Source organism: Populus alba, chromosome 5 (genome assembly GCF_005239225.2).
Source record: "Populus alba chromosome 5, ASM523922v2, whole genome shotgun sequence".
In the NCBI taxonomy this organism is placed as follows: Eukaryota; Viridiplantae; Streptophyta; class Magnoliopsida; order Malpighiales; family Salicaceae; genus Populus; species Populus alba.
The window spans coordinates 21,834,777-21,850,185 of NC_133288.1; the positions used below are offsets into that span (position 1 = coordinate 21,834,777).

A 15,409-nucleotide genomic window follows, 5' to 3' on the forward strand; every position below is an offset into this window, starting at 1 on the left:
TTAGCATCAGAGCTCTCTAGTGAGCACACACAAAACAGCACCATGATGAAGCCTCCAAGACTGTTCAATTCAGAGCTGGTATCTCAGCTCCAAAATTATGACCAATATGGTAGCTGGTTCTCATCTCATATAGACATGAAATAGAAACAATTCACTTAACAACTTGAATTTTATAAGCAGTAGCAACAATGCAATAAGCATCGCACACAACAACCCTCCTTAATACTTCGCAATAGCTCACATCAATTTTCATTCAATGGGAGAAGGTTTCAAGCCTAGCAACCCAGAGATCAAAACATGAGATATTTCACACCTAATACTCAACAATGAAACCTCCACCACTAGGAGAATATCGATCGTATAACCCAAACAAAAAAAGATCTTCATCGTTAATACAAATGCCAATATTGTTGCATAATGGATTATATTGCTAAAATCTGCTGGTGGTACCTAAACAAAAAAAAAATCTAGGATAATGAAATCCCACAAACACTAGCAACTTTTACACTAGAAAACACCGTTGCAAACACATAATAGACATCAGACATTGATGCCTCAAATTACATGACATGTAAGCCAAGTATATTAATTGACATGCAATAATATTTTGGTACTGATTCTATCATTATTGGTAACGAATTGTTCAACAAGTATTTTACCTTTACACTCCTGAAAAAACAAATATGGTTAAAAGTTAACACAGAATTACAAGAGAACTAGATATGACAAACATGGTAGAAAAGGTCGATCAGGCTATGTTTTTTTATTCTAATTTAGTTAATTTTTATTTTCTAAAGTGTTTTTTAAGGTTTATATGGTGTTCTAGAGGTGTTTTCAAGTAAAAATTAGCTAGAATTGAGTTTTAGGATCCAAAAACATGAATCCTGATTTTTCAATTATTTGAGGTAATGTGTAGTCTGTCTTTAAAAAAATTACAAGAGGGCACTTGAAGGAAAAAAAAAAAAAAAACACACTCGAGCATTTTCATTAAGGCCACATATGTAAGCCTAGCACATCAGCACTTAGCTTTTTTGTTTTTTACCCATTCTCATTAATTATTTCTATTTAGATATTGGTTTATATCCTCTCTCTTATTTCTTAAATAAATTGATTTTTTTTTTAAATAGTGATTGATTTGTTTTATATATTTTTAGTTGCATGATATTTCAAAGAGATTAGTTTGATTTATATTGATTTTTTCCTTCTTATTTTTTATAAAAACAGAAAATATTTGTTATTAGCAACAACTTTTAGATGCTAAGATAAAATGAATTAAAATGGTTAAAATAAAAGGAACTACCATTATAAAACATTTGTGGGTGCATTTATTTTTTTATTTCTACTATGAAGATTAACCTTTTGCTTTAATATTTAATTATTGCTAACAAATATTTTGTATTTATCAATTTATATATTTTTTTAGTTTATTTTATAAGGAATAAACAACATCTTTTTGTTTTTCATTTTTTTTAAATATGATATATGAAAATATATTCATAATGTACTCATTTTTTTTCACGTTAGAAGTTGACTTGAAATCCTACTCGCAACATAAATAATATGTTTACATTTTTTATTTAAGAAAGAATAATATTTTAAAAACATATCCTTAACATTAACATATTTTTTTATTATGTTCAAAAATTCATTTGGAATTCTATCAACAACGGCGGTGATAAAACTAGTGATGACTACTTAAATATAGATTTAAGCATGTATAAATATTTATATTTAAAAAAAAAATAGACATAAAAATTGTCATCTTAGTGATTTTGTTTGTGCCCATTAATTTGTTAATGGATTAGTTAATGATGATTCAAGTTCCAAGGAGTTGAAATAATTGGCTTAAATTAGAATACAAGTGGCATGTCTTGATGGGAAGAACGTATGAAGTTATGGTAGATTCCAATTTCCACCACACCAAACCACACCCATAATTTATAGGTTAGATATCTTTAATTAGGGGTTGATTTCATGATTTTAAGATATATATATATATATATATTCCTGGCTACACCTTTACCTACCATTATCCCTGTCCTGGTGGAGATCCGTTTGCCAAAAGAAGCACAGCTTTTTCCTATATTTTTCTGGTCCCTTTTCGGCCTCAATTTATTTTTCTAGCTAGTACGTGAGGTCTTGCAGCGATTATATAAAGAACATGGCAGTGCTAGTTTTTCCAATCAGAAGGAACGATAAAAGCTTGTGGCTGTGAGTTTTTTCGTGGAGAGAAAATTGAGAGATTTATTTATATCTTTCTCTCTAGGAATATCAGTGTAATTAACTAGGGTTTTGAGTTTATAGGTCTTTAGTGATTTATGATGGGGAGGTTATTTTCTTGGAAGGATTTTTTGAAATTGTATGATTATGTATTAATAATAATAATAATAATTGAAGTTTATGGACGTTAATATCTTATCAATCAAGTGTAATACCTTTGATTTTCCTCAATATTGTATTTCAAGTCTTACAATTCAATAATTAAGCCCAAGAATTCTTCTAAATTAGTAATAAAAACCACATGTTAATTATAAGCACCACTGCTTGGCTTGATAGGCAAATTATGACACATGAGATTACGAGGCCCTAGTCTTTTTTCCTTTAATATTCACTCGAGATTCACGTGTACGTAAATAATAACATCAAGGTAAACCATTATTATTATTATTATTATTATGAAACCTCCATCTTAACAAGTCAAATTGAATTTCGTTATGAATTGGATTGCTTTATAATATATCACGATATGATGAGAAATTGAGTGAGTGACGTTTGAAGCGTGTAAGTGCGGGGCCATCGATTTTCTGATATAAAAGGAGAGCAATGGCTCCATTTTTCTTTCCCTTGCTTTTGGCCATTGTTTTCAATACATAGCAGCAGACTACCCTTTTGTCCAGCACTACAAAACGCGTTCTCTTTAGCCCCTCATCTTTCTTTCAATCTCTTTGTCCCAACAATACATATTATTGCCGATTAGTGTTTTTCACCTATGGAAAATCAACAACAACGTCAGCCTTCGATGAAATCAAGATTCAGACGTGTCTGTGTCTTCTGTGGCAGCAGCCCTGGCAAGAATCCTAATTACCAGCATGCTGCTATTCAGCTTGGCAAACAACTGGTATGCTACAGTATACTACTACCTAGTACTTGCTACTTAGTACTTACCCTCTGCAGAAATAAAGCATCAGCTCATGTTACTGTCAGGGCTTCGACCTGGGCATGCCTTTCTCAAGAGCCTAGTCCTGTGTCAAGAACTTGAAATTAATTTGATATTTTGTTATTTTCCTATTGAGCAAGCTGCTTGAGGTTTGATAAAAGAAGCTGAGAAGCACAGTAGAGCAGAATAAGATGACCAGGGCTCCTCCTTTCAGGAGAAGAGGAGTCCTCTGCTTGTTCTGCTTTGCTAGAGTGGAAGGAAACTTAACAATTTTATCTAAATAATAATGGAGTATGGTTGTAATTATATTGTCTTGTAATGGACAGGTAGATTTTAGACAAATTAAAAAAAAAATAAACATTTTCAGGTTGAAAGGAACATCGACTTGGTTTATGGAGGAGGAAGCATCGGTCTCATGGGTTTGGTCTCTCAAGCTGTCTATGATGGTGGCCGCCATGTGTTGGGGTAATTCTTTAGCATCTGGTCTCCCTCTCCCTCTTTCATTCCTCTTTGTTTTGAGTTCTCGCTTTCCCTTTTTTTGCTGCAGAGTTATTCCCAAGACTCTTATGCCAAGAGAGGTAATTACTTTAAAATCATGCTGCTTGAAATCACTTGAAGAACAGGGAGTGTCAAGTCTAAGTCTATATATTCAGACCATTTGAGCACAGAATCTTTCTTAAATAGTGTTATAATCTCAGATTACAGGAGAGACTGTAGGAGAAGTAAAAGCTGTATCAGGTATGCACCAACGCAAAGCTGAAATGGCTCGTCAAGCTGATGCATTTATAGCCTTACCAGGTAACTTAATCATACTAAAAGACATTAATTTCAAGTTATAATTATGTTGATGTTAAATTATCTCGTACTGGTTCACGTGCACCACAGTTTCTTGTTTCTGTTATCTTCTTATTACATGATGAAAGCCAATCATTGAGCTCATAGATTTTACAATTCCCGAGATATAACTGTGAAGACATGTTGGATATCAGACATCATAGTAAATTTCACTCAAAATTCTCCGACAGGTGGGTATGGAACCTTGGAGGAACTCTTGGAGGTCATCACTTGGGCTCAGTTGGGAATCCATGACAAACCGGTAATGAAAACTTTCTCTTGGATGGTATATTTCATGCAAAATTGAACTTCAACCATAGAATGGAGCTCAGTTACTATGAGATTTTTTCAAGAAGTTATCTTCAAAAGAATGTTTTGTCAAAGTTATCACCCCATTTTAGTGGATGACACGAGTCGCTGATGAGTTGATTCAAGTTATTTCAAGATTTTTTTAAAAGAAAAGTTAAAATTGAAACTCAATTTTGATTAATCTGGCCGAGTTATCCTGCCAAGCGAAAAGAATTTAACAAATTAACATTACTCACGAACAATTACTGTGGAGTTGTGGTAAAAAGCAGCAAGAATATCAAGCATGGACAGGAATAAACAAAACAAAAATACCTTTCAATTCACTGTGGTAAGGGGGCTAAAAATAGTAAAAGAGACATTACTTTTTTTGAATTCAGGTGGGGTTGTTGAACGTTGATGGATACTACGACTCACTGCTATCATTCATAGACAAGGCTGTCGACGAAGGATTCATCACACCAGCTGCCCGTCACATTATTGTTTCTGCCCACACTGCCCAGGAACTCATGTGCCTGCTCGAGGTACAAATTTTCTTATCGTGATTCGTGCAACACCATTGTTTGTACTCATCAGAGCAGTCAAACGATCTAAACCGTCCATTCCTATGATAACAGGATTATGAAGCAGAGCATTCTGGGGTGGCGTCAAAGCTAAGTTGGGGGATGGGGCAGCAGTTGGGTTACACAGTAAAGTCTGATATCTCTCGTTGACTTGATCAGATAGATATATACTCCTAGACATGATGGAGAATTATTGACCATAGATTTTAGCAAATCTTTTAAGATACACACAACCATGCAGATGCGATTGTGAGCTCGAAGTGCCACCACAGTTTCTTTTAGTTTGCTGTGTGGATCAGATCATGATGCTAGCTATTTTTATTTTATTTAAAAAAAAAAAAAAAAATCTTTCCTGTTCTTGTCATTGTTTGTTTCATTTGTCAAGTAGAGTCTGGCCTGGCTAAACCAGGCCAGTGATTTTAATATTGCTAGTTTCCTATGTCGGTGTTACCAATTGTGTAATTCTATATATTTGTTGTTAAGCTCAATAAAAAAGAAAAAGAAGAGGAGAGAGCAGATTGTTGTTATATCTTGAATTGATTGGTTGTTATCTATCACTTTCATGGATGGAGATTGAAAGGGATTGTTCAAGAAGGGATGTTCAAGACATAATCAAGACAAGGATAAATAAGGGTATTAGAAGTTTTTATGGGCTAATAAAAAAAATATAAAACAATAAAAAAATATTTTCTAAAAATATTTTTTTACTTAAAAAATATTAAAATAATTGTTTTTATTTTTATCATTAACACATCAAAATCATAAAAAAATACTAAAAAATATTAATATAATACTTCTTCAAGATAAATATATTTTTAAAAAACACCCATAAACAAAAGTTATTGTACTCCTAAATAGGTGGAAATTAACCTTGTCTTAGTTGGATTTTAAGACATTTTTAAAAAGCTAGCATAGATTTTTCAAATTTTTTTTTTGAAAAACTAACATAATAAAAAAGATTTAGGAAATAAGAAGGGTAGAAAAATCGCAATTGAGAAATGTGGTATTTAAAAAATATATAGCACAACCTTGTTTGAATAGAGTATTTCTCAATTCTGGTTTTCCGGTGGTTGTGCTATTTTTCAATTTCTTTTTTTACCCGTGTTAGTTTGGAAAAACAACCGGATTTTAAGCAAATTTTTCGCAATCTTCACGATTATAAAGGGATATGAGTATGCAAATCCAAATTAATACACTGATAGACTCTTCTCCATGAGATGCTGAGACTAAGATAGCCTTTAAACGCCATGTAATTGCAATTGCTATTTTTCTTAGGCAGCAAAGGGTTTAAATTGAATTCGTTTTTTTTTTTTTACTCGGAACCGCTTTTCGAGAACTTCTTGAACGTACAAAAAACATCTTGAATGTTAAGTCCCAACAAACGTAAGGATTGTGATAAAGTAAAACAGATGTGGTTCACAGATGAGACTTTTTTGTCATCAAGATGGAGGCTTCACACAGGAATCGAGCTAGGTGGGGTGTTTGGGAGTCAAAGGATTCGGAAGAACAAGCTGTTCAAGTGAGTAATTGAAGGCACAAGGACACCTGTCCTGGACCGTACCAAGAAGGGCCATGGACAAGTGACTCGACTAGAGGAGGAAGGAGGAAAGGAATGGTGCCGAATGGTGCCGAGTGTTGTTGATTTGCCCTTTAAGCTCGGTGATGGTTCTGTTGGTGTTGTTAATAAGATTTAAGGCCTAGGGACAATGTACTTGTTAGTGCACGTGGAAATGAGTCAATGACATTTGCTTACAAGTTGCTGTGGAGAGAACCTTTTCGAACTCCATGGTGATCAACAGTTTTAATGGCGGGTCACGATTCTTGGTGGCGATGGTAGCTGGTAGCCATTAATAATAAAATACTTGTCAATGGATCTCTTGCTGCATTTGTTAGACATTTCTTTTCAATCAGCTCACTTGAGTATCCATTTCGACTTCTTTTCCTATTTTGATTTCTGGTTTCGGACAAGCATGTACTTGATAGTTATGTCGGAGTTTTGTATTCATAGTTGTTGATGGTATATGACAATGCTGAATCGGAGGGAGTCTCCATCAATACCTGTGTATGAGTCATCATGGCCTTGGTACCACAAATATCACCGAATCTTTCAAGAAGATGCAACTTTTCTCGGAGCTAAGATTTTTGCTTCAAAACTTGTTATTAAATAAAATGCATGATTTTTTTTTTTGTAGTAAAGGTTTAAAAATATATTAAAATCATATATTTTTTTATTTTTTAAAATTTATTTTTCATATTAATACATAAAAATAATCTGAAAATATAAAAAACTATTTTAAAACAAAAAAAATTATTTTTTTTAAAAAAACACTTTTAAAATATAAAAATAAACAAAAAAAACAAACAAACTTGGAATTCAAGCTTGCTTTCGTCGAGGAGGGTGGAGGGAGAGGCACTTTAACTTGTAACAAATATTTGTCCTACGTAATTCTCAAAAGGGAAACTAGAATGGTTCTCTCCTGCTGATGCATGGCGTGTTCTTTTTAAATGAAACAAACGTCACCTTAATCTAAAGACTAAGGGATTCCCCCACATATTTTCAGAACTTAAATTTTAGTTTCCAATTTGTGAGCAAGTTTCCTTTTGTTTTGTTTTTTTTATTCATCTCGTTTTATCAAAAATAAAATAATAATAATAATAATGCAAATGCTGTGCTGCCCTGCTCTTAAAAATCTTGTCTTGTGTTTTCAATTTCGACAGCAGAAGTTTTAACTAGAAAGGAGCAACAAATTGACACAAAATATACAGCATAAAAGCACAACACCATACGATTCCAACAAAATTGGCAGAAAACCACTGCAAGAACAACATTTATATTCAAGGCACTCCCTCAACAAGGAAAACGAGCTCCAAGCCCTAGAACCTGATCTCAAACCTCATTCTATGACAATGAAACAAATTAATGGACACTTATTTTGTGTTGAACAGCTCACAATCACAGCTAATATGACACAAACAGTGTGTACCTAATTATATACTAGGATTGATTCAGGTGAAAGATTGAACCACAGAAGAAGTGGTGACAAGACCTGACAGCAGGCCAACAATTAGAGCACTGTTATATGTGCTTGGTTCCGCCTGCATTGAGTTGTTGCGATCATTACTGATAAATGTTTCATTTAAGAAGGGACCACCAACAAGTGCTCCAGTTGCTTCGTTGGGATTCGGTTCCTTACTTTCAAGCCATTTCCAGCCATCCTTGCAACGAGTTGTTGCATCAGTTGGAATTGAAGCTCCCCTATGATGCACATATTGTGGATATTTATCACCATAACCGACAAGATAGCTCATTTTCATAGGATTATTTCCCAAGACATAATCAGCCTGGAAGAGAAAAATGCTGCATTATTATGTTTGCAAGGTATCATGGTTCTTGGACATGGTAGTTCATCACATCTTAAAAGTCTATAATGAGTAAAAACAGGTAAAATATGGGCATCGTACCTGAGATTTAGCAAATTTCCGAAGATCTGAAGGTTTATATGAATCTCCATTGCAGGATATCTTTGCAGTTCCTGAACTAAGCATGTAATCGCTGTAAAGAGCAGCTAAAAATGCAGAGGCAACGGGATGCTGCAAAGCATTCCATTGACTGACCCATATAAGACCACCTGTACCAATAACTGGAAATGAGGCCACAATAATTGGGTATAAAATTTTATTAAAAATTTGAACATGTGCCACCCATTTTGTATCTGAAGAAAAGTTGATGGCTCTGAAAAAGAACATTACCATCTGTTCTGCTCTTTGTGGCTGTTGGAGAATCTGGGATGAGACCACACATAACTGCCTCAGCCGTTTTCGTATACATTTGAAGGCCTGAGTTTGAGGTGTCTTTGTTGCCAAGGAAAGTTAGTCTGGACAACAAAACCTGCATCCAAAATAAATGAATCATTCTCTTAAGAAAGACAGTGATTTCAAATGCTGTTGAAGTATTCTACTTCACAGTTCAAGGCCAAGTATAACACGTCTTAGTTTCCCAAGAAATTAGACTGTGATATGTATCTGAAAGCATTCCAAGCAAAAGAAAATCTTGACTTGAGAAATTTTAGAGATGGTATCTTCAGGAAAGAAAACTCATTGAACACAAATGACACCAATAATTTTGTAAATTTTGGCATGATTTATAAGGAAAAGAAAATAACTCTGTCTTGGAATGAAATTAGTATGATACAAACATTCGTATGAATGTACCTGCGCTCCTGCAAGTTTGTTATCCCAACTGAACCATGTCGGACTTCCCCATTGAGCAAAGAGTTTACCACTTTGCCCAGTCACGTATTGAAGATATGATTTATCTCCCGTTGCATGATAGAGCCAACTAGCTGCCCACAAGAGCTCATCTCCATATCCTGTTGAGTTGTAATATGTGGCAACTTCAGGGATACTTTCACTATATAAACCTCTGTATTTGTCGGCAAACGTAAACAACTCTTTAGCATGCCTAAGAAGCGTGCTCGAATATGTGGAGTCGGATTTAAACACCAAAGATGCTGAAGCCATGGCTGCTGCAGTTTCAGCTGCAACATCTGTCCCTGGAAAAGATGTATTAACCTGAGTAAGTGGCCTCTTCTCGGTCATGTCTTCAGGTCTGTCCCAACAACCATGATCAGTATCAGGGTCACCAACCTGTTACAAAATGATAGCCAATTATATATATTAAATAGTTCACAGGTCGGATTCTGCATATAAAAAATAAAGTATACTAACATAGCTCTGGGAAAGTTTGCAGGTCACGTCATGATTCATCACTACTACCTTAATCAAATAACATAACTAGATTGGTTTAATCTTTTTTCAGCAAGGGTCCAATTTCAAGGAAGACCTTGACAATGGCATGAAAGAATGCCAAAACTTTGGAGCTCAAATAACTCCAGACAATCAGCCTAAATTTTATTCCACTGTAAGGGTTCTGGGTATAGCTTATTAAGGCTTGCAAATGGCATCATAACTTAAAATAGAAACATTTAGAGGCCATGGTATATGAACAAACTTGAATGTAGAGCACATTCGCTTCAGGATGCGCATTGATAAGGTAGTCAGTGATCCACTTGAGCGAATCCTTCGCCGGTTCCAACTGATTTACTACATTCATTTGATCTCCATACTCAAGGATGGCCCATGACAATACTGTAGCAGTAAAAGCCATTGGCAAACCAAACTTCATATGATCCCCAGCATCATACATGCCTTTTGAAAGATCTAATTTTGCTTGACTTCCATCTCTAAGAGCTGAATCCCCTCTCCAACTAATCTTGTTGTCTACCAACTTCCCAGCTGGATTAATCAAACAGCATCTTAGTGTCAACAATCATAACAAATAAGGTAATTACAAGGTACGAAATTTGCAATGCAATAAAAATAGACATGACCGGAGTTATCAAGACTAAAAAATTCAAAGAATAAGCTCAAGAAAATATCTTAAGTTGTGTTATCAATTCGAAACAACAACAATCAAAACTGAACACAAGTCGATTTCCTTCCTTCCTTACATTGCATCTTAATTTAAAAGAATCAAAATTGAACTCGTGTTCAAGAAAAAAGTTACTTTTATACTATATTGACTGAAAAAAAAAACAAGGGGCGGGGGCGGGGCGGAGAACTTACATTTTTGAATGTCAAAAAATTGCGTAGCAATTTTGAGAGCATCAGCATATTTCTTATCAGGAGCGCCAGGAGGCCCTGGAATTGGAGCAGGCCCTTCAGACTTCTCACTTTTCTTCTTAACTGTATAAACAATGGCACCAACAATCAATGCCAATATTACTGCCACGATAAACCACCCAAAGCACCCTCTAGAACTTGGCTTCACTCCCATTTTAACACAAATCAATCAATCAAGATCAAATCTTTAACGTCCAGATCTGAAGAAAATGAAATTCTAAGATAAAGGGCACTCCCAATGTGCTTGCATTGAGCGATGCCAGGAATAAATCTGGGGTTTTGAGAGAGAGAGAGAAAACAGAAATGACTCTGCAACTTGTTTCCTTTTTCTTTTCTTTTTTGCCTTTTGCTGGCTTTTGGGTGTTCAGGGGTGTTTGTTATTACATGTAAGCGAAACTGTAGTGCTAGAAATGCTTGCTTTAGGCGCCAGCAATCCTAATTAAGGTAGGTTAAGGTAGATCTAGGTCCGATTAGGGTATATTAGCCATTTGGCCCAATCAGAGCGTTTTGTTTGTAATCTTTGGCTCAAGACAAAAAGATTTTGTTTCCGATTAATCCTATGATTCAACCATGTACATTTCGGTCCCCATAGTTTAGTATTTCTCAATACCAATCCTAATTTAGCTATTTACTATTGAGTAGTTTACGAGATTAACCAAAACATTGTTACTATGAAACACGGCCTTCTTTTTCATCCGATTCTCTCTTACTGTCTTCCTTGCTTTTATACATGTGACAAGATTATTGTTGTTTTTCTATTAAAACTATGATTCAACAATGTTTCATTTCGACCCCATAGTTTAATATTTTTCAATGCTAGTCCTAATTTAGCTATTAATAAACTGAAAATTTACAAACTTAATACAAAATTTGATTTATTAAACACTTCTTTTTCAGTATTTTCTCTCATGCTTTCCTATATACTCTTATGCATGTGATAAGACACGACATATATTTTATATCATAATTTGGATGGAGTTAATTTGCGAGTGTTATTTAATTAATAATTGATGAAAATTAATATTGAGAAATTATAAATTGTACAGACTGAAATGAGACTTTACTGAATGTACAAGGACCAAAGAATATGTTTTTTCTTTTTTAAAAAGAAAGTTTTTGAAAGTTTCTGCATTGCGACTCATGAACATGGATACTGATCGTAAGGGCCGGATTTGCGCAAGAGATGGATGCTGACTTGGTCAATGGAGTACGGACTCATATCTGCCGTTGAACCATTGGACGGTTTGATATGGGCCGTTCAAATGGGTCACCGACAACTGGTGTTTGAAAAAGACCGTCGATCTGTTTATTCTTCGAAGCTGATCTGTGGATGATCCGTGTTCTCGAAGCAACCACCATAGGTGGGTATAGGCTTCAATGCAAGAAGTTGGGGTCAGATGTTGTGGTGTCCATTTCAGTGAAAGAGACACAAGATTGGAGCCTGCTTTTTTTTTTTTTTTTTATTAGAGTTGGTAAAGTGTGACGGTGACCCACTGCTTGGTGGTGAATGATGAGGTCCACGAAGATTAGCATGGTTCTATTGAAGTAATGTGGAGATTTGTTGGCCCAAATATAAAATCCCATGGGCCTTGCGCCTGAAACTTTTCTTATATTGGGCTTCTTTGTGTATATACTCTGTAAAGCCCGTTGTGTTGTCCGATTTGAGCCCCCACGACATACATAGCTACCTGGCCCAGGATCTAGCACATAAAAAGATCCTGACTTTTCGTTTTTATTTAAAACGACATCACTTTAATTTTTTTTAAAAAAATTATCGGTATTTATCCAACCGGTCCAGATCAAATCAAGTTCAACCAATCGAGTAGATTTTGATTAGATTAATTTAACTTAAAACGCGGTGTAAATTGGAGTCTAAATCTTGGTTTTTCTTAGCCAACCATCCGACTGGATTGGATTTACCACCTATGCAAAAAACAGATAAGTTAGTTGGTAAAGGACAATGTGTATTCTCGCAATTGAGGACGTGGGGTATCACGAGACAATGTGTTGGGTGGGAGGAAAATGACAGACGGTGCTTGCATTATATGGCAGACACAGTTCAGGATCTGAGATCTGTCCATGCGCATGTAAAACACTGTCCAAAGCTATTTCCTACTGTAGAGGATAAAAGTTAGCACAGTATGACGTCCATAAACAAAGAACATGAATTTGTATATCACTTGATCCTGAAGAGAGTGAAGTAATTGTGAGCCTCACCAGATTCTCCACGATTTTGCTCAAATCTCCAAGAGCTGCTCGATAGCAGTATTTATGGTCAGGAATCTTGGTTCTTCATGTTGCCTCTTTCCTCTGAGCCATAGATGAAAAGTAATAATCAGTACTCTAGCAATAACATAATTGTAGAGGATTGTCCACAAAGCCACAGACATGAACAGACCTTCACAACAGCACCACAAGGATTCCCATGTGAAAGAAGACACGTCATCCTTGAAGTTTTTTCCACATCATCAGATACCGATAATTTGAAAACTCGAAGGGTTGTGACTATGTGCATTGTTTTATCATTCCAAGCAACCCCATCTATGCTGTTGCTAGTTTGATAATTTTCAAGAATTGCTAGTTTGATAATTTTCAAGAATCGCCGTCTAATATAGCTGCAGTGCTGCACTGCTATGAAAATGTGATTCTGTTTGCGTGACTCTTCTCTATCTCCCCTTGTTCTTCTTTTTTGTTTAATTCCTTTCAATTATCATAACAAGAACACCCCTGCTTCTCATTATTCCCCAGTAGAATCAATACCACCTGACTCCCAGCAAATTGAGCTTGTGGACATTAGACAAAAGAAGGTGAAAGAAACGATGGAATCTGAAGGTGTTGATACAAAGAATGTTGATCATCTAGTCTTTCTCATTGCAAGCTGATTGGATCAACTTCAAAACTACTGCTCCTTCAGAGCTTCAATCATCATCCTTGAATTCTCTGTTCAAAATAAAATACACAGTTATGTTAGTAACACAATACAGACTTTAGGCATTCCCTAACTTACTGACTTGGATAGGATAAACTAGTTTAGACACAGTTTTCTTGTCACTTCCAAGAATTTTATGGAACAATGTCTGATTTTTCCTTGCCGATGTTTGCAAGGATGGGATTAGTTAGAGTAATTTAAATATACAAAGCAGCCATTAGTGTTTTTTTCTGTGTATAAGGGACGTGATTACTAGACTCGTACCTGCGATCTAGATACCGGGGTTGAATGCCAGAGCCTTGACATGTTGTGCATGTCAAAGAACCTACACCTTCACAATTGATGCATGGAGAGACTTCTTTGTCATCCCCACCTAGCTCCACTGTCACTGAGCCAGTTCCCAGGCAAAATCTGCATTTCTCTGTAAAAAGTAATCCAGTTACAAAGAACAACCATCAGAATCTGAACATGACAACATCATGTGCATATAATCGTCCAAATTCAGCTATGCCTCCACTCTCATTTGAATTTAAATCTAAATTTGAATTTCACCATCCCATCATTTCTTCTAATTAAAATTAATTAACAGCGCAGCTCACATAAATAAATAAATAAAATCTCGAATTTGGATTATTGTTACTCACGGGCACCACTACCACTGCAAGGGAAACATGGCTGAGTATTTTCTCGCTTTGCCTGCAACAAAATAAATCAAAACCATAAGGTACGACTTAGTGTCTGAAATATGAAATCATGCTGGATTGGCAACTACAAGAAGACTAACTTACAGCATTATCAATCTGGCTTTCATAGAAAACTGGAATGCCTATCCCAACAGCAATGCTCACGACCCCGACAGAAATTGCAACTATCTGGTTATGTTTTTTGTTTTTTCCAGAATTAACACTATTTACAACATTGCTACAACATGTTAAAAATTTAGGACGGAGATAAGGATAGAGAAAGAACCGTGTTCTGATCAAGATCAACAGCTCTGATGCATGGATGAGATACTGGTGACCGTTGATGATTGTTTCTTGGAGACTTGAAGGATGACAATGAAGAAGAAGAAATTTCTTGAAGATGGCAACATAGAAATGGTGAGTGAAGACGAGGGATTGAAGGTGCTACTGGCATTTCTGTTTCTTGTTTTCTCCAATTTTCAATGGACTGGCTGCCTCTGTGGATAGCATGCTAGAGCTTCGTCAATTGCAGCCTGGCGGGTGCCTCTGGGAGTTTTGGATATGTGGGGGACCGGGGACTGCTTTAAGCATCAACCACCAGACAGTTGTGAGTGGAGTGAGTTGTCCATCAGACACACTGTCCACGTGGCATTCATTCTATGGAGAATATTTTTTTTCTTTTTCTTTTTTGACTTTTGGACTATTTCTCAGAGCCCATGAGCTTGTGACTTCGGTGCTCAACGGCCCAAAGCCTCTGAGATTCTAACATGTGGATTTCAAATCAGAGTTTCGCAACCCAACTCGATGAGTGGGATTTCGTTTGTTTATTTATCAGGAGATCCTCAAAGTTATTAGGTCTATCACAGGGCAAGTTAAGCAGAGTTAATTCAATACTAAGCGTTTCGTTTTTTTCAAGTTTTTTTTTTAATTCCAATTATATTTAAATTCTATTAATTCTCAACTAGTTTAATTTAAATTTTAGATCATGTCAGATTTTAAATTCATAAATTATCTAATTGACCCATTAAATCAGGCTGAGTTTAATAATAAAAATTAAAAAAAAAGTCATTTTTCATTTCTAAATTCATTAGAAGACCTAGATATTAATCATTAAACTGTCTGATTGAGAATCAGTGGGTTACCCGAAAATTATTATATGAACTAGATTCTCGTGGAGTAAAATAGTTTGATTGGTGTAGCAAAATCTAGCCTTACTGCTAGCTGCTCAGGCAGATTCCTGTAGCTGGGTGGTTTG

At 35.5% G+C, this 15,409-nt stretch overlaps 3 protein-coding genes across 6 annotated transcripts; 1 reads left to right on the forward strand and 2 right to left on the reverse strand.

Annotated features, from left to right (window-relative positions):
* Positions 1–2,847: 2,847 nt before the first annotated feature.
* LOC118062043 (cytokinin riboside 5'-monophosphate phosphoribohydrolase LOG1) lies at positions 2,848–5,387 on the forward strand. Its single transcript, XM_035075718.2, has 7 exons — positions 2,848–3,118; positions 3,525–3,622; positions 3,705–3,735; positions 3,856–3,955; positions 4,183–4,253; positions 4,678–4,821; positions 4,915–5,387. The coding sequence occupies exons 1-7, from the start codon at positions 2,990–2,992 to the stop codon at positions 5,008–5,010; spliced, it is 669 nt and encodes a 222-aa protein (XP_034931609.1). The 5' UTR covers positions 2,848–2,989; the 3' UTR covers positions 5,011–5,387.
* Positions 5,388–7,621: 2,234 nt separating this feature from the next.
* Positions 7,622–10,951, reverse strand: LOC118062036 (endoglucanase 2). The gene is made up of 6 exons (XM_035075710.2): positions 10,486–10,951; positions 9,872–10,155; positions 9,073–9,507; positions 8,611–8,749; positions 8,323–8,489; positions 7,622–8,202 (listed from the first exon to the last, which is right to left on the reverse strand). The coding sequence occupies exons 1-6, from the start codon at positions 10,694–10,696 to the stop codon at positions 7,867–7,869; spliced, it is 1,572 nt and encodes a 523-aa protein (XP_034931601.1). The 5' UTR covers positions 10,697–10,951; the 3' UTR covers positions 7,622–7,866.
* A 591-nt stretch (positions 10,952–11,542) lies between these two features.
* Positions 11,543–14,717, reverse strand: LOC118062046 (protein SPA, chloroplastic). Of its 4 annotated transcripts, XR_012169999.1 has the most exons (7): positions 14,441–14,717; positions 14,260–14,343; positions 14,116–14,167; positions 13,736–13,892; positions 12,941–13,482; positions 12,760–12,852; positions 11,543–12,657 (listed from the first exon to the last, which is right to left on the reverse strand). XR_012169999.1 is itself a non-coding variant. In XM_073409596.1 (5 exons), exons 1-5 carry the CDS (start codon positions 14,606–14,608, stop codon positions 13,461–13,463), a joined length of 483 nt encoding a protein of 160 aa, XP_073265697.1. In that variant the 5' UTR covers positions 14,609–14,717; the 3' UTR covers positions 11,546–13,460. The 4 variants fall into 4 exon arrangements, 1 of the variants encoding a protein (XP_073265697.1); XR_012170000.1 differs by having other exon boundaries at positions 11,546–12,852; positions 14,128–14,167; XR_012169998.1 differs by having other exon boundaries at positions 11,548–12,852.
* Between the last annotated feature and the right edge of the window lie 692 nt (positions 14,718–15,409).

What these genes read in the sequence shown, in the direction of transcription:
- LOC118062043 (XM_035075718.2), top strand. Translation starts at nt 2,990, where the DNA reads ATGGAAAATCAACAACAACGTCAGCCTTCGATGAAATCAAGATTCAGA. An exon ending in TGCATTTATAGCCTTACCAG is followed by an intron (nt 3,956 to 4,182) that starts GTAACTTAATCA and finishes ATTCTCCGACAG; the next exon opens with GTGGGTATGGAACCTTGGAG. An exon ending in AACTCATGTGCCTGCTCGAG is followed by an intron (nt 4,822 to 4,914) that starts GTACAAATTTTC and finishes CTATGATAACAG; the next exon opens with GATTATGAAGCAGAGCATTC.
- LOC118062046 (XM_073409596.1), bottom strand. Translation starts at nt 14,608, where the DNA reads ATGCCAGTAGCACCTTCAATCCCTCGTCTTCACTCACCATTTCTATGT. An exon ending in AAAGCCAGATTGATAATGCT is followed by an intron (nt 14,168 to 14,259) that starts GTAAGTTAGTCT and finishes ATTTTGTTGCAG; the next exon opens with GCAAAGCGAGAAAATACTCA. An exon ending in CCCCGGTATCTAGATCGCAG is followed by an intron (nt 13,483 to 13,735) that starts GTACGAGTCTAG and finishes TATTTTGAACAG; the next exon opens with AGAATTCAAGGATGATGATT.
- LOC118062036 (XM_035075710.2), bottom strand. Translation starts at nt 10,696, where the DNA reads ATGGGAGTGAAGCCAAGTTCTAGAGGGTGCTTTGGGTGGTTTATCGTG. An exon ending in CGAATGTGCTCTACATTCAA is followed by an intron (nt 9,508 to 9,871) that starts GTTTGTTCATAT and finishes ATTTTGTAACAG; the next exon opens with GTTGGTGACCCTGATACTGA. An exon ending in CACAAAGAGCAGAACAGATG is followed by an intron (nt 8,490 to 8,610) that starts GTAATGTTCTTT and finishes TTATTGGTACAG; the next exon opens with GTGGTCTTATATGGGTCAGT.